At 39.0% G+C, this 23,361-nt stretch overlaps 1 protein-coding gene across 1 annotated transcript in view; it reads left to right on the top strand.

Moving 5' to 3' along the window:
* Positions 1 to 23,361, top strand: part of LOC115211117 (dynein heavy chain 3, axonemal-like) — a 180,634-nt gene that overhangs the window by 144,680 nt on the left and 12,593 nt on the right. Inside the window, exons 66-75 of the mRNA XM_029780047.2 lie at positions 1,832 to 1,936; positions 2,198 to 2,358; positions 9,198 to 9,369; positions 11,606 to 11,731; positions 13,077 to 13,254; positions 13,872 to 13,945; positions 14,237 to 14,323; positions 15,801 to 16,007; positions 17,488 to 17,625; positions 20,215 to 20,475. Coding sequence (XP_029635907.2) covers positions 1,832 to 1,936; positions 2,198 to 2,358; positions 9,198 to 9,369; positions 11,606 to 11,731; positions 13,077 to 13,254; positions 13,872 to 13,945; positions 14,237 to 14,323; positions 15,801 to 16,007; positions 17,488 to 17,625; positions 20,215 to 20,475 — 1,509 coding nt within the window. The remainder of the gene's footprint in view (positions 1 to 1,831; positions 1,937 to 2,197; positions 2,359 to 9,197; positions 9,370 to 11,605; positions 11,732 to 13,076; positions 13,255 to 13,871; positions 13,946 to 14,236; positions 14,324 to 15,800; positions 16,008 to 17,487; positions 17,626 to 20,214; positions 20,476 to 23,361) is intronic.

Genomic DNA, 23,361 nt, shown 5'->3' on the forward strand with positions numbered 1-23,361 from the left:
AAGTTCTCTCAGTTAATATTTAGAGATTTAGTAGCTGAATGGTTAAAGTGCTTGATCATTAAACTAAATCAGTTGAAAGTTCAAATATTAATGGTGCAGGTAATTTATTCCTAACAGACAGATAGACAGACAGAAAAGCGCAGAACTGGGTGTATGGTAAGTAGCTTGCTTACCAACCACATGGTTCCAGGTTCGGTCACACTGCGTGGCACCTTGGATAAGTGTCTTCTACTATAGCCTCGGGCCGACCAAAGCCTTCTGAGTGGATTTGGTAGATGGAAACTGAAAGAAGCTTGTCGTATATATGTGTGTGTGTGTGTGTGTGTGTGTGTGTGTGTGTGTGTGTGTGTGTGTGTGTGTGTGTGTGTGTGTGTTTGTGCATCTGTGTTTGTCCCCCCAACATCGCTTGACAACTAATGCTAGTGTGTTTACGTCCCTGTAACTTAGCAGTTTGGCAAAAGAGACCGATAGAGTAAGTACTAGGCTTACAAAGAATAAGTCCTGCAGTTGATTTGCTTGACTAAAGGTGGTACTCCAGCATAGCCACAGTCAGATGACTGAAACAAGTAAAAGAGTATATATACATTTATGTGTGTGTATATGCACATACATATAACCAGTTAGTTTTTCATAAGTCTGCAAAAAGATTTTTTTGAGTAGTAATATTTTATGTAGCGATTGGTTATGGCTAGTCAGAAACTTACCACTCAGAGCTGCTGTCCAAAGGCACATATCCTTGGGCAGGCAAATCTGATGAGTGATCTATATTGCTAAGAGCAATAATAGATGTGAAACCAAAGGTAACTTTCTGATTGGCCATAACCAACAACTTCAAAGCATCTATATATATATGTGTTTGTATACACATACAAACACTCACACACACAAGTCCGCTGAGATGATTCGAAAGCACAACACCTAATAACCTAACAGTATATCTTTTCTACTGCTCTGAAGAGATTTTGTCTAATATAATGATTTAATTATTGTAATTTAATCTTTTAAACAGCTGTAAGAGAATATGCTGAATTTTTGCAATTAATAAATTATATTAATGCTATATCTCCATTTTCTAATTTTCTTTTGAATATTCATATACATATTGATAATAATAAATAATATATATATATGCATATATGGGTACAGGACGTCACCAACTGTGTAAACAACATGAAATACGCAGACAAATGAGTTAAATATGTAAACAACAAGAGCAAAAATGGAAAACAGGACAAGTAAACACAGAGAAATTACCCTTCATCAGTTGTTGGCTGTCTATCTACTCTTCATTTCAATTTATTATCTGCAAAAATTCAACATATTCTCTTACAGCTGTTTCAGTTTAGCCTAAAAGATTAAATTACAATATGAATCTTCAAAGACAGTTGCTCCCATAAATTCTAAAATAAAATTTAGGATTTATGGAAGGTCAAAGTTGGGAACTAAAACAGGACAGTGGAGACATGCAAGGAAACCAAACAAAAACAAACGTGGAGGGTCATTAGACCAGAATGAGAGGAAAATAGTGAATGCTGGGAGAAATATATTCTTTGAAAAGATAGAAGAGAGAGAACAAAGGATCAAAACAGTTTGATCCCTACATATAACTCCCAATAAATTGCTTGAGCACCCTTCTTTCATGTGTCCACTCACTCGTGTGTGTGTGTGTGTGTGTGTGTGTGTGTGTGTGTGTGTTTTATTCAATCTCATTCAGACAATTTTATGATAGCTATTAACTTATAAGAAAATTTTTATGCAAAGATCATGACCCTATCAAGTGTTTTGCACAAAAACTTTTAAAATATATATTTCACTCTCTATGTTCTCACAGGTGGCTAGACATGGAAGCATTTTGTTCTTCACCATATCAGACCTAGCCAATATAGACCCCATGTACCAATATTCTCTCACCTGGTTTATTCACTTATATCATCAGGTTAGTGTCTGATCTTTCCCAAACTTACATTGTCTGTTTTTTTGTCTGTGGCACTAAGAGTTGGTTTGCCAGTACCTTTTATCACAATTACATATTAAATTTCCATAAGATAAATGTTGTGTTGCCGGTATTGTGTGGTTGATATTAACCACAACTAGGGTTGATAAAATCTTTATGGTTGAGCAGAAACCCAAGAAAAATCACAATGAAATGTCTATTGAACTAACCAAACTGTTGAACTTTTCCAATGTTTCCATGCAGGCAATCACCAACAGTGAACCCTCGCAGATCCTGAGTGAAAGAATAAACTATCTCAATGATTATTTCACCCGCAGTGTCCATAACAATGTGTGTAGGTCTCTGTTTGAAAAGGATAAATTGCTCTTCACATTTTTACTTTGTATTGGATTAGCAAAAGCACAGTAAGTATATTTTCAGTATTTGAACTTTTCCCCTTTTAAACTAAATTTTGCCATTGTTAATTTTTTCAATTCTTGCTTTTTAGATATTTGGTTCTTTAACCCTTTGGTGTTTAGGCCGGCCATATCCGGCCCAAATACTCTACATGTTTTACACTCAAACTGGCCATATCTAGCCCCTTACACCTAACCTACATTGACATTCTAAGAATAAACTATCACACCATTGAAACTTCAAAGCTGTAAGATAATGTATGATTAATTCAAAACAATTTGAGTGAAAAAAGTATTACATTTAACAGAGTAATCTGAACACTAAAGGGTTAAGGATGTAATTCATGTCTTTTTTTTTAAGACTTATGTTGCATTCTCAAAAAAAAAAAGCTATCATTGAACTCACTTGTTACCACATTTCTGACATGTAGATATATTCTATTAATTCATTTGGTGCATGCAGAGCAACCAGAGTCCAAACAATGTATCTATTCATTCTTTAAACATTCTGGCAGGTTTGAATGTGAATATCTGATCGCTGTTGTTGGTTTGTTATCAGAGAATGCCTCCTCCATTTGCATGTTCAAAACACACAATTTACCAGGTCACCAGAAATATGTGCATATGTATGTACACATATATATATGAGTGCGATTGTATGTCTCTTTTTTTACGTATGTATGTATATAATTCATAGATGAGAATACACTTAGTAGTGCTCAAAAGAATTAAACTTGTGTAGGTATAGAAATAAATGTAGGGATAAGCAAGTTAGACAGATCAGTATATAAAGTTTTACTATATTAATACATGAAATACAAAAAAATGTATATATGTTTACATGCACGTGGCACATAAAAAGCACCACTCGAGCGTGATCATTACCAGCGTCACCTTACTGGTACTTGTGCCAGTGGTATGTGGAAAAACATTCGAGCGAGGTCGTTGCCAGTGCCGCTGGACTGGCTCCAGTGCAAGCAGCTCATAAAAAACACCATTTGAGCATGGCTGTTGCCAGTACCGCCTGACTGGCCCTCGTGCCGGTAGCACATAAAAGCACCCACTATACTCTCAGAGTGGTTGCTGTTAGGAAGAGCATCCAGCTGTAGAAGCTCTGTCAGATCAGACTGGAGCCTGGTGCAGCCATCTGGTTTGCCAGTCCTCAGTCAAATCGTCCAACCCATGCCAGCATGGAGAGCGGGCATTAAACGATGATGATGATGATGATGATCATGCAAAAATACAGAATACAAATTATATAGATGATTAAAGGGGTTGCAGAAAAGTATTAGAAATCCAACAGCTGTTTCTGGGGGGCTCAGCAGTCCAAAATAATGTCTGAAGATTGATTCCATCATCAGATGAGACGAGCCTCCGTCTTCAGGGAAGAGATATTACATTTGAAGTGGTAAAAGAAAGAAGTTCCATCTTTGAAGTGTATGTATGTATGCGTACATTTTTTGACTGACTGCCACCCCTACCATTTCCAGGAAAAGAAAAGCAAAATTAAAACCAGCAAGATTTGAACTTAGAACAAAAAAATAATGACATATTAAAACATTGTTTGAAAAGTTATATATATGTATAAGCAATAAAGTATGTGTATGTGTGTGTGTGTGTGCATCTACTGTTAAGTTTTTAGTCAGCTCTTCTACTGTTTTTGCCACTTCCATTCTGGCATTTGTTGAATGGATTCATTGTAGTACTGTTATTTCATCACTTGTCATAGCCTTTCATCATACTCTTTTACTTGTTTCAGTCATTTGACTGTGGCCATGCTGGAGTACTACCTTTAGTCGAGCAAATCGACCCCAGGATTTATTCCTTCTAAGTCTAGTACTTATTCTATTGGCCTCTTTTGCTGAACTGCTAAGTTACGGGGACGTAAACACACCCAGCATTGGTTGTCAAGAAATGTTGGTGGGGACAAACACAGACACACAAACATATACACACATACATACATATATATATATATAATATATATATATATATATATATATATATGTATATATATATATATGTATATATCATCATCATCATCATCATCGTTTAACGTCCGCTTTCCATGCTAGCATGGGTTGGACAGTTCAACTGGGGTCTGGCAAGCCCGAAGGCTACACCGGCCAGTCGGATCTGGCAGTGTTTCTACAGCTGGATGCCCTTCCTAACGCCAACCACTCCGAGAGTGTAGTGGGTGATTTTATGTGCCACCGACACAGGTGCCAGACGAGGCTGGCAGACGGCCACGCTTGGATGGTGTTTTTTATGTGCCACCGATACAGGTGCCAGACGAGGCTGGCAGACGGCCACGCTCGGATGGTGTTTTTTATGTGCCACCGACACAGGTGCCAGACGAGGCTGGCAGACGGCCACGCTCGGATGGTTTTTTTTATGTGCCACCAACACAGGTGCCAGACAAGGCTGGCAGACGGCCACACTCGGAAATGGTGTTTTCAGTGTTTTTCTTATGTGCCACCGACACAGGTGCCAGACGAGGCTGGCGAACGGCTACGATCGGATGGTGTTTGTTACGTGCCCACGGCATGGAGGCCAGTCGATGCGGTACTGGCTACGGTCCCGTTCGGATGGTTTTCTTATGCGCCACCGGCACTGGTACCACAAGGATACAAATTCCATTGATGTTCATCTATTTTGATTTGGTTTGACTTGATTCGATTTGACTTTGATTTGATTTGCCTCAACAGGTCTTCACAAGCGTCACAAGCAGGAAGGTATGCACAGGTGGACTGACTACGTCCCAGGTAGGGGCCACGGGTTATGGCTTCACTAGTCTTGCCGGGTCTTCTCACGCACAGCATACTTCCATAGGTCTCGGTCTCTAGTCATTTCCATGGTGAGACCTAACGTTCGAAGGTCGTGCTTCACCACCTCGTCCCAGGTTTTCCTGGGTTTACCTCTTCCACGGGTTCCCTCAACTGCTAGGGATTGGCACTTTCTCACACACCTATCTTCATCCATTCTCGCCACGTGTCCATACCAGCGCAATCGTCTCTCTTGCACGCAACAACTGATGCTTCTTAGGTACAACATTTCTCTCAGGGAACTAACGCTCTGTCGAGTAAGTACACTGACATTACACATCCATCGGAGCATACTGGCTTCATTCCTCATGAGCTTACGCATGTCCTCAGCAGTCACGGCCCATGTTTCACTGCCATGTAGCATGGCAGTTCGAACACATGCATCATACAGTCTGCCCTTTACTCTGAGCGAGAGGCCTTTAGTCACCAGCAGAGGTAAGAGCTCCCTAAACTTTGCCAGGCTATTCTTATTCTAGCAGTTACACTCTCAGCGCACCCACCCCCACTACTGACTTGGTCACCTAGATAACGGAAGCTATCAACTACTTCTAATTTTTCCCCCTGGAAAGTGACGGAAGTTGTTTTCTGCAGATTTTCGGAGGTCAATGCTCCCGAGCATCTGCCACATAAAAACTATCTTCCCAGTTAGCCTACCTTTGACATTGCTGCACCTCTTATGTGTCCATAGCTTACACTGGGTACATCTTATAGAGTTTCTACCTACACCTTTTCTACAGATCGAGCAGGGCCATCTTCCTGAGGACATTTGTGGATTGCCTACCTTTCTACTTATTAGTACTTTGGTTTTAGCTAGGTTGACTCTAAGGCCCCTCGATTCTAAACCCTCCTTCCACACCTGGAACTTCTCCTCCAGTTCTGATAGTGACTCAGCAATTAGAGCGAGGTCGTCAGCATAGAGGAGCTCCCAGGGGCAACCTGTCTTGAATTCCTCTGTTATTGCCTGGAGGACTATGATAAATAGGAGGGGGCTGAGTACTGAACCCTGGTGGACCCCAACCTCTACTTTGAATTCTTCTGTGTACATGTTTCCAACCCTAACCTTGCTTACGGCATCTCTGTACATGGCTTGCACAGCCCTCACCTATCCCTAGTTTCCTCATTGACCACCAGATGAGGGATCGGGGGACCGTATCAAAGGCTTTCTCCATGTCAACAAAAGCCAGGTACAGGGGCTTATCTTTGGCTGGGTATTTCTCCTGCAGCTGCCTTACCAGGAATATAGCATCAGTGGTGCTTTTCCCTGGCACAAACCCAAACTGCATTTCATCTAAACTAACTCTCTCTCTAATTAGTTGGGCTATGACCCTCTCTGTAACCTTCATTACCTGATCCAACAACTTGATACCTCTGTAATTATTTGTATCTAGGGCGTCACCTTTACCTTTGTAGCAGTTGACTAGTACGCTGCTACACCAGTCCTTGGGTATGACTCCTTCGTGTATCACCTGGTTGACTATACGGGTGACTAGGTTATAGCCGACACTGCCAGATATTTTGAGCATCTCTGCAGTAATTCCTGATGGGCCTGGGGCTTTCCCTGTCTTCATGCTTCTAATTGCCTTAGCTACCACGGAACTATCAACTTGGATAGCTGGTCCCTCTGTTGGGTCAACATTCGGCAGACTCTCTTTATCCCATTCATTTTCTTTATTCAGCAACCTTTCATAGTGGCATCTCCAAACCTCTCTCTTTGCATCCTCATTTAGTGCAAGTGAACCATCATCCATGCGAACACACTTCTCTCCTACCACATCACGATTCTCTCTCACACACTGTCTTGCAACACGAAATACCTCAAGTCTTTCATCCTCACGGCGCAGAACATTGGCAAATTTTTTCTTATCCGCTTCCCCTCTGGCTAAATAAACCTGTCTCCTAGCTTCCCTTCTGGCTGTCTGATACAATTCCCTGCTACCACCGTTCTTCCAGTCCTTCCAAGCCTGTCTCTTTTGTCTAATAGCCCTGTCAACCACAGTGTTCCACCACCATGTTACTCTGGGTTGAGATAGTACTTTGCTCCATCCACAGATCTGGTCAGTGGCTGTCAGCAGATTGTCCCGTAGAAATCTCCAGTTGTCTTCCACATTAAGTGAAGCTATAGCCCCTTCTATTTCGTCAAAGGCTTTGAGTAGTATGTCTCTAAATCTCTGTCCATTTGCAGGATCTTTAAGCTTCCAGACCCTTCTCCTCCAAGCAGGTCTTCTTCTGGACAACCATTTAGCTCTGATCCTGAAGTCGCTAACTACTAATCTATGTTGAGGAGTGCATTCTTCGCCTGGAAAGGTTTTGGCATTTATAATCAGCCCTCTTTCCCTTTTTCTGGCAAGGATGTAGTCAATCTGGCTGGTGTGTCTGCCAGAACGGTAGGTGACTAGGTGAGAGGAGAGTTTCCTGAAGTTGGTATTGCAGACCATAAGGTCATTTGCATCGCAGAACTCCAGCAGCCTGGTTCCCTCCTCATTACGAGAGCCGAAACCGTAGCCTCCATGGACGCCATGGAAGCCCCCGACATGCCGTCCGACATGTCCATTGAAATCACCTGCCACGAAGAGAAGGTCACTGTCATTTGTCAACGAGGTAGTTCGCAATAGGGTGTCATAGAATTGGTCTTTTTGTCCTTCCGGTAGCCTTGGTTGAGGGGCATATGCCGAGATGATGGTAACTGTCCTGTGGTGAAGGACTAATCTAATTTTAATTACTCTGTCACTTACTCTGACTACCTCAATTACCTTACCTACCCATTTCTCTGCAAGAAGTATACCCACACCTCCGACCCCGTCAGTGTTCCCTGCCCAGAAAATCTTGTACCTGTGTTCCTTGCCTGTGAGGAGCCTAGCGGAACCTCCTCTCCACCTTACTTCCTGGATACAACATACATCCACACGCCTCCGTTCAAGCAGCTCTACAATCTCTCCAGACCTACCTTTCAATGTGCCAACATTGAGTGTGCCAACTCTGAGGGTGTGGGAGGTGTGGGCATCTGAGACCCTGGGATGAGGGGCAGCCGTGTCATGTACCTGAAAAGAAAGCTTGCATTTGGCAGATTTCATATGGAAACACTAGACTACAACCTGCATACATTTCACAATTTTTGCGCTATATGATCAGATAAACCCTACATAGGTGCTAGTGGGGTGGGGGTAGTTAAGTAAGACAGGGGTAGAACTTCCGGTATTTTGGTAGAAACTTCCGGTATTGGTGGAGGGGTTGGGAGGGCGGGCGAGAACATAGAGGCAACTAGTTTGAATATTATATTTAGGGGAAAATAATTAGATAGATGAAAGAGAGCCAGAGAGAGAATGAAAATAAATAATAAATACGGTATGATAATGATACGAGGGGGCAATATTTTGAGGGATAATGGAATAAACAACGAAGATGGCACTGAAAGAAACGGTAAACTTTAAAAGAATGCATTGAAGATGCCATGTTTTAGCGAAGGGAAACGAAAGGGGAACAGATTAGGGTTATCTAAACAAACGCTTAAAATATGAGAGTAGCAGTTGAGGTTTAAAGTCTTAACTGGCCATTTTGAAAATCTGTCTTTTCTATATATATATATATATATATATATATGACGGGCTTCTTTCAGTTTCTGTCTACCAAATCCACTCACAAGGCTTTGGTCGGCACGAGGCTATAGTAGAAGACACTTGCCCAAGGTGCCATGCAGTGGGACTGAACCCGGAATCATGTGGTTGGTAAGCAAGCTATTTACTACACTCGTACGCCTATTACTCATAACAAAAAATAAATCCCTCAATCTTTACTATTGTGTATATCATCCTTTATTTTATATGGATTTTATTGCTGAATGCTAACTATTTTCCAACATAGAATTATACTAGGTTAAATGTTGTCATATAAACATAATCAACACATTGGTAATTTCTTTAATGTATTAAACAGTTGATCATGTTCTACTCTCTCTCTCTCTCTCTCTCTCTCTCTCTCTCCCTCTCTCTGTTGTAATCTACTGGATCTTTGGTTGTGCTTCTGCAGGGACCTAATTGACGATTTAGAATGGAGATTTTTATTGACTGGTGGACTTGCTCTTGAAAACCCTTATAGTAACCCGGCTTCAGATTGGCTACCTGAGAAAAACTGGTCAGAAATTGTACGATGTTCTCAGTTATCTTCTTTACAAACATTCAGGGAACATTTTACAAACCATGTAAGTATATTCACTCTGACATTTACTTTGTAATATTTAGTCCTACTCAGTCCTGACTGAACTAACCAAGGATGAAAGACATCCTAGTTTGTACCATCCCATGTTTTTATTAAAACATATGGAATTTGCATCACCGATCTGGAATCCCTATCTTGCCCAGGATATTAATCGTCTGGAAACTGTTCAGTGACGTACAACCAAGAGAATACCCTCCATCAGGAATTTGCCAAATTCTGAACACCTTACTTCCCTGGGCATGGATACATTGAAACTCCGACGTCTGGCAGCTGACTTGGCAGACACCCTTAAAATTATTAACCATCTTACAAACAATAACTCTGAGCACCTTTTCAAACTCCACCTGTCTAACACCCGTGGACATGTTTACAAAGTCTGAAAACAGCACAGCTCCCATGACTTTCGGAAACATTTTTTCATGCTAAGAGTTGCTGAAGTATGGAACAAACTGCCGACATCAGTTGTTAGTTGTCAGAGCACTGTATCCTTCAAAACTTCCGTGCTTCCTGAAATTCACCAACACTACCCCTGATTTTCTCCCCTCCATACACACGCAAGCATGTATCTGACTAATACACTGTTCGCTTTCCAGACATTTGTACATTACTGCATATGCTTTATATGCACTTTTATCAAGTTGTGGTGCACCTGAGCACTATATACAATAATTTCATTATTATTATATCTAGAACTATATTATTATCCATTGTAGGCTGTTATTTGAGAGAGATCTGACTGCTAATTCTAGCATAGGAGTACCACATGTTTCGTGTGTTGGTAAATGTGTGTGTGTGTGTGTGTGTTTTAATATATGGGCTATTGATAAATAAGAAAATGTAAATTAATGTGTGAGAGGGTGTGTATTAATGCATGTAAGTATGTATATTGATGTAATACATAGGATGTGTTATCATTGTGAGAGAAGGTGAATGCTAGTGTGTGAAGGAATGTGTTAAATGATGTGAGAAATGATGTATATTGATATGTAAGTGGGTTTGTATTTGTATCTTTGTATTAATATATGAAAGAATGTGTATAAATATGTAAAAAGAAGGTATATATTATGTGAGAAGATATGTATCAAAGTGTTCAAATATATTGATATACAAGAGGATGTTTAATAATGTTTTTATAACAATGTTTCAGTAGTGTACCAGTGTATGGAAGGAAGGATGTATAGTATTGAGTGAAAGGAAGGATATATATTATGTGACAGGAAAGATGTATATTAATGCATGAAAGGATGCATAATGACATATAAGCAAATGTATACTTGTTAGTATATTGGAGAAAGGTTATGTGTTGATGTGTTTGAGGATGTATGTTATTATGCAGGAGGGTGTTGTTGTTTAAACCCAGGTCAAAAACGATTGATAAAACTTAAGATCAAAGGTGTTCCAGCCTTAAATATTTTTATGTTTGTTGGCATAATATATCAGGGACTATAAGGTGGTGAGCTGGCAGAATCGTTAGCACACTGGGTGAAATACTTAGCAGTATTTCGTCTGCCGTTACGTTCTGAGTTCAAATTCCGCCGAGGTCGACTTTGCCTTTCATCCTTTCGGGGTCGATAAATTAAGTACCAGTTACGCACTGGGATCGATGTAATCGACTTAATCCGTTTGCCTGTCCTTGTTTGTCCCCTCTGTGTTTAGCCCCTTGTGGGTAGTAAAGAAATAGGTATTTCATCTGTTTTTACATTCTGAGTTCAAATTCTGCCGAGGTCAACTTTGCTTTTCATCCTTTTGGGGTCAATAAATTAAGTACCAGTTGCATACTGGAGTCAATCTAATCAACTGGCCCCCTCCCCAAAAATTTCGGGCCTTGTGCCTAGAGTAGAAAAGAATATATCAGGGACTACATGATTCAATGCATCTTTCCATTTTTTAAAGACAACAGACTCTGATTTCAGAGAGATTTAGTTGCCATCTTTAGCAGGGGGGACTGCATAGTGGCTCTCTTGTTGGCTCATGCAGAAGGATGTGCATTGATGCAGTGGGTGGTATGTAATAATGAGTATTAAAATGTATTATGTAGATGTGTGTGTTAATGGGTGTTTACAATTGTAGTTGTATTGAGCAAATAGGTGTTTATAATTGTATGGCTGAGTAAGCAGATGTGTATAGAATAGGAGGTTTTTCACCTGTGCGATGTATGTATAAGTGAATGTATTTTTACACATACAGGCATTAGTTTATCTAATATACTTTTGTTTCAGTTGCAAGAATGGAAAGCAGTCTATGACTCCCCACAACCACACCAAATGAAATACCCATCTCTCTCTGGAGAGGAACTGACACAGCTTCAAGAACTCTTAGTTCTCCGTTGTCTTCGTCCTGATAAGGTAGACATATTTCATCATCATCATCATCATCATCATCATCGTTTAACGTCTGTTTTCCATGCTAGCATGGGTTGGACAGTTCGACCGGGGTCTGGGAAGCCAGGAGGCTGCACCAGGCTCCAGTCTGATCTGGCAGTGTTTCTACAGCTGGATGCCCTTCCTAATGCCAACCACTCCGTGAGTGTAGTGGGTGCTTTTTACGTGCCACTGGCACAGGTACCAGGGGAGGCTGGCAACAGCTACAATCGGTTGTTGCTTTTTACATGCCACCAGCACGGAAGCCAGTCAAGGTGGCGCTGGCATCACCCACGTACAGATGGTGCTTTTTACGTGCCACTGGCGCAGGTGCCAGGGGAGGCTGGCAATGGCCACGATCGGTTGGTGCTTTTGGTGCTAATGGCCTTCAAGCTAAACCTTCCTCATTTTTTTCATTTGCTTTTTGTTTCACCTTTTTTTTATCATTATCTCTGTTTTTCCCTCTGTCACAGTATTACTTCTAGTTTGATTTTGATATCTTCACTATTCTATCATAACAATTTATTTAGTTTCACCCCTGTTACATCATTACCACTGTACCCCACACCCAACTTATTATTACCTCTAGTTCTCCTCTATCACAAATGTAGATCTGGCTTGCCCTCATTACACCATTACCTCTGGTGTAAATTACTCCTTCATATCTGTAAACTCTTTACTCTCTCTTTTACTCTTTTACTTGTTTCATTCATTTGACAGTGGCCATGCTGGAGCACCGTCTTTAGTCAAGCAAATTGACCCCAGGACTTATTCTTTCTAAGCCTAGTACTTATTCTAGTGGTCTCTTGATGTAAACACACCAGCATCGGTTGTCAAGCAATGTTGGGGGGACAAACACAGGCACACAAACATATACACACACATACATATATATATATATCATCATCATATATTTATATATATATATATATATATATATATATATATATATATATATATATATATATATATATATACAACGGACTTCTTTCAGTTTCCATCTACCAAATCCACTCACAAGGCTTTGGTCAGCCCGATGCTATAGTAGAAGACACTTGCCCAAGGTGCCATGCAGTGGGACTGAACCCGAAACCATGTGGTTGGTAAGCAAGCTACTTACCACACAGCCACTCCTATGCCTGTATCCTTCATATTTTCAAGCTCTTTCACAGTGTTCTTTCATATCTTTGAGCTCTGCTATGTACCTGCCTGCCTATCATCACCATAATAACCACCATCATCATTGCAACTAACATCACTGCTCACCCCATCATCATCATCACCACCACTATCATCCACACAACTACTATAACTGTTTCTTATTCACCAGATGATCCCAGCTATACAAAAGTTCATTCAACAGAGGATGGGTCAGGCTTACATTGAACCAACCACATTTGATCTGTCAATCAGCTACGAAGAGTCCAGCCCACAGACCCCACTCATATTTATACTGTCCCCTGGAGTGGACCCTATGGCAGCACTCTTCAGATTTGCTGAAGACAAAGGTAGGTTTCTTTCTGTGTTAGTTTTGTGAGTCAGTGATGTCTACCATCATCAGCAATATTGTTATTATTGTCGTTGTCACCATCATCATCATCATCGTCATCATTACCATCATCATCATTACTTCTGGTAAAGAGCTTCACAAGCAACTGAAAAACTTCTTGTATCTATAAGGAAGTTTATATATAAATGCCGGATAGTTTATTATATTAGCCATGATATGAGCCACTGTCAGCAGTTGGAACCAACGAGGAGGCCTCTACATGGTTGCTTGACCTGTTAAAGAAAGCAATCAAATATCAAAAATTTCCCACTGTTAGATATTGTATTATATCTTGAAAAAAGACAGGATGGTCATAGTAGGAATGTCTTGGTTATAAAACTGGAATATCTTTGACTAATAATCTTAGATGTACCTGATAAATAGATGGAGTGGTCAAGGCTGGAACACCTTTGATCATTGGTCTGCTCGATCAAGGTAGAAATGGAGTTTAACAACAACCAGCTGATGTCTACAATGAAGTATACAGATTTATGCCTTGGTATGTTGTAAATCCTTAGATTGATTTATATATTTTGTTGGAGAATTTAATAATTTTCTTTTCTTTTGAATGTGTAGGAAGAAGTAAAGGGCTCCAAACCGTCTCTCTTGGGCAAGGACAGGGACCAATTGCTGAACAAAGAATATTAGAGGTATGTAGAGATATTTTACCTTACTTACTAACTGCAATGTTAATACAGATCAAACTATACCAGCTGCTAAACTTCATTCAGCTACTAAACTTTGATATTGGTCAATTAACTCACAAGTCATGAATTCAGATCCACCGTAGGTTCTACATTGTAATGCTTTTCGTATGCAAGCCGGCAGGGCTCACTCATAGCACTCTAATTTTTTCACAATAACATTTATAATCCATAAATGTGTGTATGTGGATATAATCTTCTGTCCCTGATAACTAATGTTCATTTCTTTGTTGTCAGGCTACAGAACAAGGTACCTGGGTTGTCTTGCAGAACTGTCACCTGGCTGTTTCCTGGTTTGGACAATTGGAAAACATCTGTGAAACAGTAAGATCTTTTTAATAAGAAATCAATGCTCTTTTTCACTTCCTTGTCTTCTCTTTCTCTTTCTCTTCTTCTATTCATTTCATTCTCACATCCATGACTTTTCAAAACATGTTTTCATACTCAGAATTGTTGAAGCATTGAATAAATTATCCACTTCAGAACACTGCATCCTTCAGAAATTCCATGTTTCCCAAAATACACCAACACTACACCTGAAGTGCTTATGCACTCTTTCCTGTTCATGGCTCTTTTACACTTCACTTTTCATGGGCAGGAGTTGGGGTTGTGTGTTATTAAAAATGTGCGTTCACCATCATATAGCTATTATTGCTGTGTTTATTAATTTAATCTATTGCTGCTTTTTGTTACCCCTTTTATCCTTTTCTGTTAACTGATAGTGCACTTGAGCACAGTATACAAGTTCCTTATAATATCATCATCATAATCATCAACCTCATGGAATCCCTCTTAATTAAAGTACCTATCTAGCAGGATTTTTAATTAGGTAAGGTATTGCAGAAGTCAGTACTAATATTGGCCAAGGTGGATAGGGCGTCTATGCTTCTAAGATTGAGTAACTGGATTGGCTTCCTGTTATCTTCTCCAAGCCCATAAATGACCTGAACTCAGTGCAGCAAAGTTCCGGTAGATATAATCCAACACTTGGTTTAACACCACCATCTAACATTTGGTTACTTTGAACAGAGAGTTTTCAGACAATGTCTCTAGTCTGACTATAACTTGATGATAAGAATAAAATGAACTCAAGACAACAAATCTGGAGAAAGAGAACAAATAAATGAGCCCCAGTATTTGACCCATATTTATTCCCATGAAGAAGCCTCTATGCAGAGGCTCAACCTGTTAGACTGACCAGAGCTCACTCAAATCATAGCCACACTATATACTATGATACACATACTCACAAACAGCATACTGCACTATACACTATACATACATACAGACACCATATACTAGAACACACCACTAACCTTAGTACACACACTTTCTACATTGCACAAACATTCGAGTGTGATCGTTACCAGCGTCGCCTTACTGGCACCTGTGTCGGTGGCAAGTGTAAAAAGATTCAAGCAAGGTTGTTGCCAGTACCGCCTGACTGGCCTCCATGCTGGTGGCATGTAAAATCACCCACTATGCTCTCAGAGTGGTTGGCATTAGGAAGGACATCCAGCTGTAGAAACTCTGCCAGATTAAGATTGGAGCCTGGTGCAGCCATCTGGTTCACCAGCCCACAGTCAAACCGTCCAACCCATGCTAGCATGGAAAGTGGACGTTAAGCAATGATGATGATGATTACACCACACATTCCACAAACACACTAATAAATACCATATGTATTACATTCCACGCATGCACGTAGGCTCACATCACACATACACACACATTTTACTACACAGTTCATTATCACAGATCCACTATCCAGCAAATAAACTGTTTTGTTGTATGTATATAGGTCCTCCAAAACCCAGCACACACAAAAGAAAGTTTCAGACTCTGGCTGACAACATACCCATCATCACAGTTCCCTGTCTCTGTGCTACAGAACAGCATCAAAATCATCAATGAGCCACCAAAGGGTCTGAGGGCAAAACTGTTGCAGTCATATTTAAGCAGTCCTATAGCAGAACAGCAATTCTTTGAGTCTTGCAACAAACCACAGGTGAGTAAAGATTACATTGTTCTTTTATCAATCTTGGGATCATCATCATCATCATTATTAGTGATATGCAGATAATTGTGGACAATTTTCAAAGCAGTGTTAAGGTGGTGGGGTAGCAATGCCTTTTTGGGATAAAATCTACAAGCATGGCTTTGTTGGGATTGCAGCAATAGGAGCTACCTGATATCTCTCTTTTACTCTCTTTTACTTGTTTCAGTCATTTGAGTGTGGCCATGCTGAAGCACCGCCTTTAGTCGAGCAAATCGACCCCAGGACTTATTCTTTGTAAGCCTAGTACTTATTCTATTGGTCTCTTTTGCCGAACCACTAAGTTACACGGACATAAAACACCAGCATCGGTTGTCAAGCGATGTTGGGGGGACAAACACAGACACACAAGCATATATATACACATACATACACACACACACACATATATATATATATATATATATATATATATATACATATACGACAGGCTCCTTTTAGTTTCCGTCTGCCAAATCCACTCACAAGGCTTTGGTTGGCCCGAGGCTATAGTAGGAGACACTTGCCCAAGGTGCCACGCAGTGGGACTGAACCCGGAACCATGTAGTTTGTAAGCAAGCTACTTACCACACAGCCACTCCTACGCCTGATATATGGAAGATAACATCACTTTCGGTATGTATTCACTGCCACTGCATTGATAATTTATGGATTTTTGTAGAACAACTCTCAGTGTCTGTGGAGAAATCCCATAAACTCTTGTACTTATTCTCCACTGCATCCTTTGGCTTGTGCTCATCCAACTTTTCCTTTGCTTCAAATCTACAAACTAGGTAAATATCCCAACACACTCTTTTACCACCTGCATTAATGCTCTTTTTGCACTAGTTTATTGCATTCATTTAGATGGTCAATACTTTTGTCCTCTTTTCTGAACATTCTGCAGGTTTTATTCATTCATATACAGCAGATGTTTTATTGTCACCTTCATCTTAGCAAACTCATAGACAAGAACTAGCAGTTGATTGGGTGGGTTGTAAAAAAGTATATGATTATATACCACACTACTAGCTTTTGGAGTACCTGAGGCCTCTTGGGATAAATGAGAAGATAGCTGGGGTTTTTTTTTTTCTTAGAAAAAATAATGGGATCATGGAGAAGTAGAGATTAAGTGCAAAAGTAATTAATTAGGAAATGTGAAAGTACGGAAGAGAATATTTCAGAATGACTTGCTCTCTTCATTACTTTGTGATTGTGCCGATTCCTCTAGAATAAACTATTGCATCCTTACTGTTAAGTGGGTTATTTAAAGTAAAGTGTCTAGTGATAAAATACAAACTGAATAGTCTTTTATTAGTAGTCTGATACCCTATCAAATTTATAATCTATTGCTCTCTCTCTCTCTCTCTCTCTCTCTCTTCCTACCTTTCCCTTTCCCTCTAATTAAATATAATGAAGAATTGTGTTTTATTTGTATGTGGATTTATTGCAGGTGTTTAAGAAACTTTTGTTTGGCCTCTGTTTCTTCCATGCCCTGGTACAAGAGCGACGCAAGTTTGGAGCCCTTGGCTGGAATATTCCATACCAGTTCAATGAATCTGATCTCAATGTTTCTATACAGCAGTTGCAGGTATTTATATTTTACATAATAAGATTAAAGAAAATACCTAGGGATGTCTGTTGCATAAAAAACAAATAGTAAAATGACTCTAACATACTTGTAGAAACCAAGAAATTTCAATTAATTAAAAATTTTCCATTTGTATGATCAACAAAAAAGCAAAACAATCTGAATGATTAATTTTGATCGAAAAGGAGAGACAACTTTGGAATTTTGAAGGGCACAAAGCCATATTAAAACAATGCTATTTGAAAGTAATGAGACAAAGGAAACTACAGGACAAAAAGCTTAGTTGCTATATTGGTCATAGTAAGAACCACTTCAGAACCTCTTATCCAAAAGAACAAGAAATACTTGACCAGAAAACAAGAAAGGAAAGTAATGGTGACCAGCTGAGGTGACAAGAACAAACCCATTTCCAAAGTACCATCAGTCAAAAGTTTGGGGATGGCAATAAGAATCAGAAGTGCACGTATCAGTCACTAAGGAACATATTCAACTGGTTAAGGTGAAGCAACTGACAAGCAAATCTATGGTGTTGAGCAGAATATTTGCTGTGGCCCATCTTTTATACCAAGGCAAAACAATGTACATGATAACACTTCCAATCAGTTAAGATCAGAAGCCATGAGAGCCACTTCCTAGTATTGCATCAGAGCATTCACTTTATTATAATTATCATTATTATTATTATTATTATTATTATTATTATTATTATTATTATTATTGAGTGAGAGAGTGGTGCATACCATCAAAGAGACACTGTGGTAAAATATACGAAGCCCAGTATACCCATCATGATTACCCATCTGATAAGGATACACTAGGCACATACATCACAACCAAATGTGTGCAACATAGTGATCCCATATCATGATAAACAGCACATGACCTTGCAGGTGGGGACCAGTTAGAATTTTCTTCAGGTCGAGTAGCCCATCCCACTCCAAAGGTCCCTGAATAAGGGTTGTTTAAGGATGATGAACAAAACACCCATGTTTCCAAAGGCGAATTATCCAAACCCCAAAGAATTCCTCTTATCACATGGCTATGATGCACCCCCATTACTTCTGCTCATGATCAGAGATGTACATATCATCAGCCACTAAGGGATATGCTCAACTGATTAAGGTCAAGCAACTGACAAGCAAATCTGTGGTATTGAGCAGAATATTTGCTGTAGCCCATCTTTTATACCAAGACAAAACAATGTACATGATAACACTTCCAATCAGTTAAGATCAGAAGCCATGAAAGCCACTGCCTAGTACTGCATCAGGGTATTAAGATTATTATTATTATTATTAAATGTACCTAGTGTCATACAAATGGCACCATGCCAGTAGCATATAAAAGCACCCATTACATTCTTGGAGTGGTTGGCATTAGGAAGGGCATCCAGTCATAGAAAAGCATACCAAATCAGACTGGAGTCTGATGCAGCCTTCTAGTGTGTCAGCCCAGTCAAACAATCCAACCCATGACAGCATGGACAACGGACATTAAATAATAATAATGATGATGATGATGTTGTTGTTGTTGTTGTCGTCATCGTCGTCGTCACCGTCGTCATCATTGTTGTTGTTGATAGGGCAGTGTATTAGCTGAATCATTAGAGCACCGAAAAAAATGCTTTTTAGTATTTGTTTTGTCTCTTTATTTTCTGGATCCCAAATTCCCCTACGGTCAACTTTGCCTATCTTTTTTTCAAGGCCAATAAAATAAGTACCATTCAAGTACTGTAGCCAATGGTCTCACCTTGACCCCCTTTTCTCAAAATTGCTTACTTTGTGCTTAAATCATAAACAATTATTATCAAGGGCAGTAGATTGGTAGAGTCATTAGTCAGACAAAATGTCTTGCAGTATTTATTCCAGTTCTTTACACTCTGAGTTCAAATCTTGCCAAGACCAACTCTCGTCCTTCTGGGGTTGGTAAAATAAAGTACTAGTTGTTGTTGTTGATAGGGCAGTGTATTAGCTGAATCATTAGAGCACCGAAAAAAATGCTTTTTAGTATTTGTTTTGTCTCTTTATTTTCTGGATCCCAAATTCCCTACGGTCAACTTTGCCTATCTTTTTTTCAAGGCCAATAAAATAAGTACCATTCAAGTACTGTAGCCAATGGTATCAGCTAATCTCCTCCAAAATTGCTGGTATTATGTCAAATTTTGAAACCTTATCATTATCATTTTTATTATTAAGGTGGCAAGCTGGCAGTATTGTTAGCACACCAGGCAAAATGCTTGGCAGTATTTTGTCCATCTTCACATTCTGAGTTCAAATTCTACCAGGGATGACTTTGCCTTTCATCCTTTCAGGGTCAATAAAAAAAGTACCAATGAAACACTGAGGTTGATTTAATCGACTAGTCCCCTTCCCCAAAATTTCAGGCCTTGTGCCTTTAGTAGAAAAGATCATTATTATTATTATTATTATTATTCATCGTCGTCGTCGTCGTCGTCGTCGTCGTCGTCGTCGTCGTCGTAGTAGTAGTAGTAGTAGTAGTAGTAGTAACAACTCTAGTTACAGTAGTATCACCATCATCTCTTTGTAATTCATTGACTGCAAACCATAATGGCTTTATCATATTATGTAGATGTTGATCAATGACTATGAAGATCCCCCATTGGAAGCCCTGGTTTACCTGACAGGTGAATGCAACTATGGTGGTCGAGTGACTGACAACAGTGACCGACGCCTTATTATGAGTCTACTCAAGAAGTTCTACTGCCATGACATTATTGTGAATGATGACTATAAATTCTCTGAGAGTGGCTTATATTATGCTCCACCCTGTGGCAGTTTGGACTGTTACCTGGAATACATCCGTGGGCTTCCTTATATACCACATCCTGAGGTAAGTCTGGATATGTTAACATAGTTCAGTGATAGGGATCAGAGTATGGTGTTGATTTTGTGTTGGTGTGGAGTGAAGAGTGGCTGGAAAACATATATACAATACATACATACAGTACAATACATACATACATAAATGCATACATACATACATACATAAGATTACAAGTTCAGGTTTATACCTGTAATTATTGGGGGTCCCGGGATATGTAATACACTGCCTAAATACCAATCTTGAGAAATTAGGCTTCTCAAAACCAGAAAGGAGAAAGCTAATTCAAAGACTACAGATCCAATCCATCACTGAAACTGTAAAAATCTGTAAAACTTTCCAGAAGTTTATCATTTAAATATATATGAGCATATCTAGATATGCAAATATATGCATGAGAATACATTCGTAAAACAAACATACATACATACATACATACATACATACATACATACATACATACATACATACATACATACATACATACATACATACATACAAACAAACAAACAAACAAACATACAAACAAACAAACAAACAAAAATAGCCTGTTGTTGATGTTGAAATAAATTGAATAATGACATACATATAGTAATAATCATAATAGCCAGTATAACTGCTGGCTGGTTGGTTAGTTGGTTGCTTTACATCATATATAGAAAGAGAAAGAGAGCATAAAAGAGAGATATAGAAAGAGTTAAGATAAGGTTCAGTACACATACTAGACATGGTGCCTGGCAATGAGTAAATGAACACAACACTCACACACATACACACAGTATCAGAGACAGATGGGAAGGAGAGGGCACACACATGCACTCTCTCACTTACTCTCTTTCTCTCAGTGTGTGTGTGTGTGTGTGTGTGTGTGCATGCAAACCTCCATAATATAAAATCAACACAGTAATTTTGTTGACATTTTCTTTTTTTTGAAAACAGCTCAATTTAAATTTATTGTAAATCAATAAATATTTTCATTTGAAAATTAAATATTCATTTCATCATTTTGTATAAGTGCTAAGAAATTTTATAAAAGTTAAATAATAATAATTATTGTATGCATACCATCCTTCCTGATATTACCCATAGTGGCGAAAGTATACTTTCAAACTCTCCTAAAATATGACAGGTATCACTTGTGTGTGTGTGTGTGTGTGTGTGTGGTTGTTGTTGTTGTTGATGATTGATTGATTGATTGATTGATTGGTTATTGATTGGTTATTGATTGATTGAGTGAGTGAGTGAACAGTGGATAAGCTTGAGCAAGAGAGTAAAGGGTTAAACAGTGTAAAACAGAGCAAATGAGGGATATGTAAGTTGGACATTGCATAACTAATTCAGTTGAGAAAGAAATATAATGACGGAATGAAAGGGATGATTGGTTAAGCACCTAGAGGTGAAGTGTGAGGTATGAAAGAGGAACAAGGAAAGAAATGTTTAGGGAATAAAAAGATGGGTTCATAGTTGAGAGTGTGGTTGGAAGATGAGTGAATTATGTACAGAAATATGTTTTTGTATATTGTATTATGTATTTTTATATATGCATAATATGTATAATATATTTATGCATAGGCATATCATGTGTGTGTGTGTGTGTGTGTGTGTGTGTGTGTGTGTTCATATGAACAAACTTCAATACAAAGATGTAGAATTAAAGCAATTTTTTTTCAAAAGTTGGATCAGCCATCAACCACAATTCTGATAGAATAATGATTATATACTAAAAGTGACAAAGTTGAGATAATAAAAAGAAAGCTTATTTGAAATAATTATCTTGGACACAGCTCTGCTTCTATGTAGAGGTGATACAACTTTCTTAAAATTTGAACTTCTAAAACTGCTTTGTATGTGCATTCATTCCTCTTTTTTTTTTGTGTGTGTATTCTAACACATGATACATCTCTGATTTATGAAAGTATTTGAAAATTGTTTTTTTTTTAATCCCCAAATATTTCGCAATTTATTTCAAAGATAAGTACTCTATTTAAAACATTCTTTGATATTCTAGAAATGCATTTCTACTTTAAACATTTATTCTAATAAATTATTTCAAAAGGAGAGTTGCTCAAAGCATATACTCCATCGAGTGTTGACACAAGGGAAACTCCTCCTTTCTGTCTCACTTCACCTAGAGACTTCTTGACTAAAGAAATAAGTTCTCTAACATTATATAGAACATCCTTGATAAGGCTCCTTCTTACTCATCAAGAATTTTCAATTGTCAACTCTGCCTTCATAAGAAACTGCATACACTGCAACAGCTTGCAGTAGCCATCAATAAGAAATCTGCTCTACTCTACTATTGTCACCAAAGACTCACCCTGTTAAACAACTTCAAATCATTAGCTACAGACAACCCAAAAAGTCCATTTTAGCTTCAGCTGACCCATGCACAACTACAAATATGCAATTCCTGTTTGTCTTTAGTGAGATTATTTCCCTTCACTAACTTCATGGCCTACCATCACTCAGCTAAAATCGTACAGTGCAGCAATGTTCCATATGAAAACTGATAAACAATCCAACACCACCAGACTAACACATGCACACACACACACATAAATATATGCATATTTATACATGTATTGTCTAATTTTATGTTTACTTGTACATACAGGCGCAGGAGTAGCTGTGTGGTAAGTAGCTTGCTTACCAACCACATGGTTCCGAGTTCAGTCCCACTGCATGGCACCTTGGGCAAGTGTCTTCTACTATATCCTCGGGCCGACCAAAGCCTTGTTTGGTATACAGAAACTGAAAGAAGCCCGTCGTATATATGTGTGTGTGTATATATATATGTGTGTGTGTGTGTTTGTGCATGTGTGTGTGTGTTTGTGTTTGTCCCCCCAACATCGCTTGACAGCCGATGGTAGTGTGTTTACGTCCCCATAACGT

This window comes from Octopus sinensis, linkage group LG1 (genome assembly GCF_006345805.1).
Source record: "Octopus sinensis linkage group LG1, ASM634580v1, whole genome shotgun sequence".
Taxonomy (NCBI): Eukaryota; Metazoa; Mollusca; class Cephalopoda; order Octopoda; family Octopodidae; genus Octopus; species Octopus sinensis.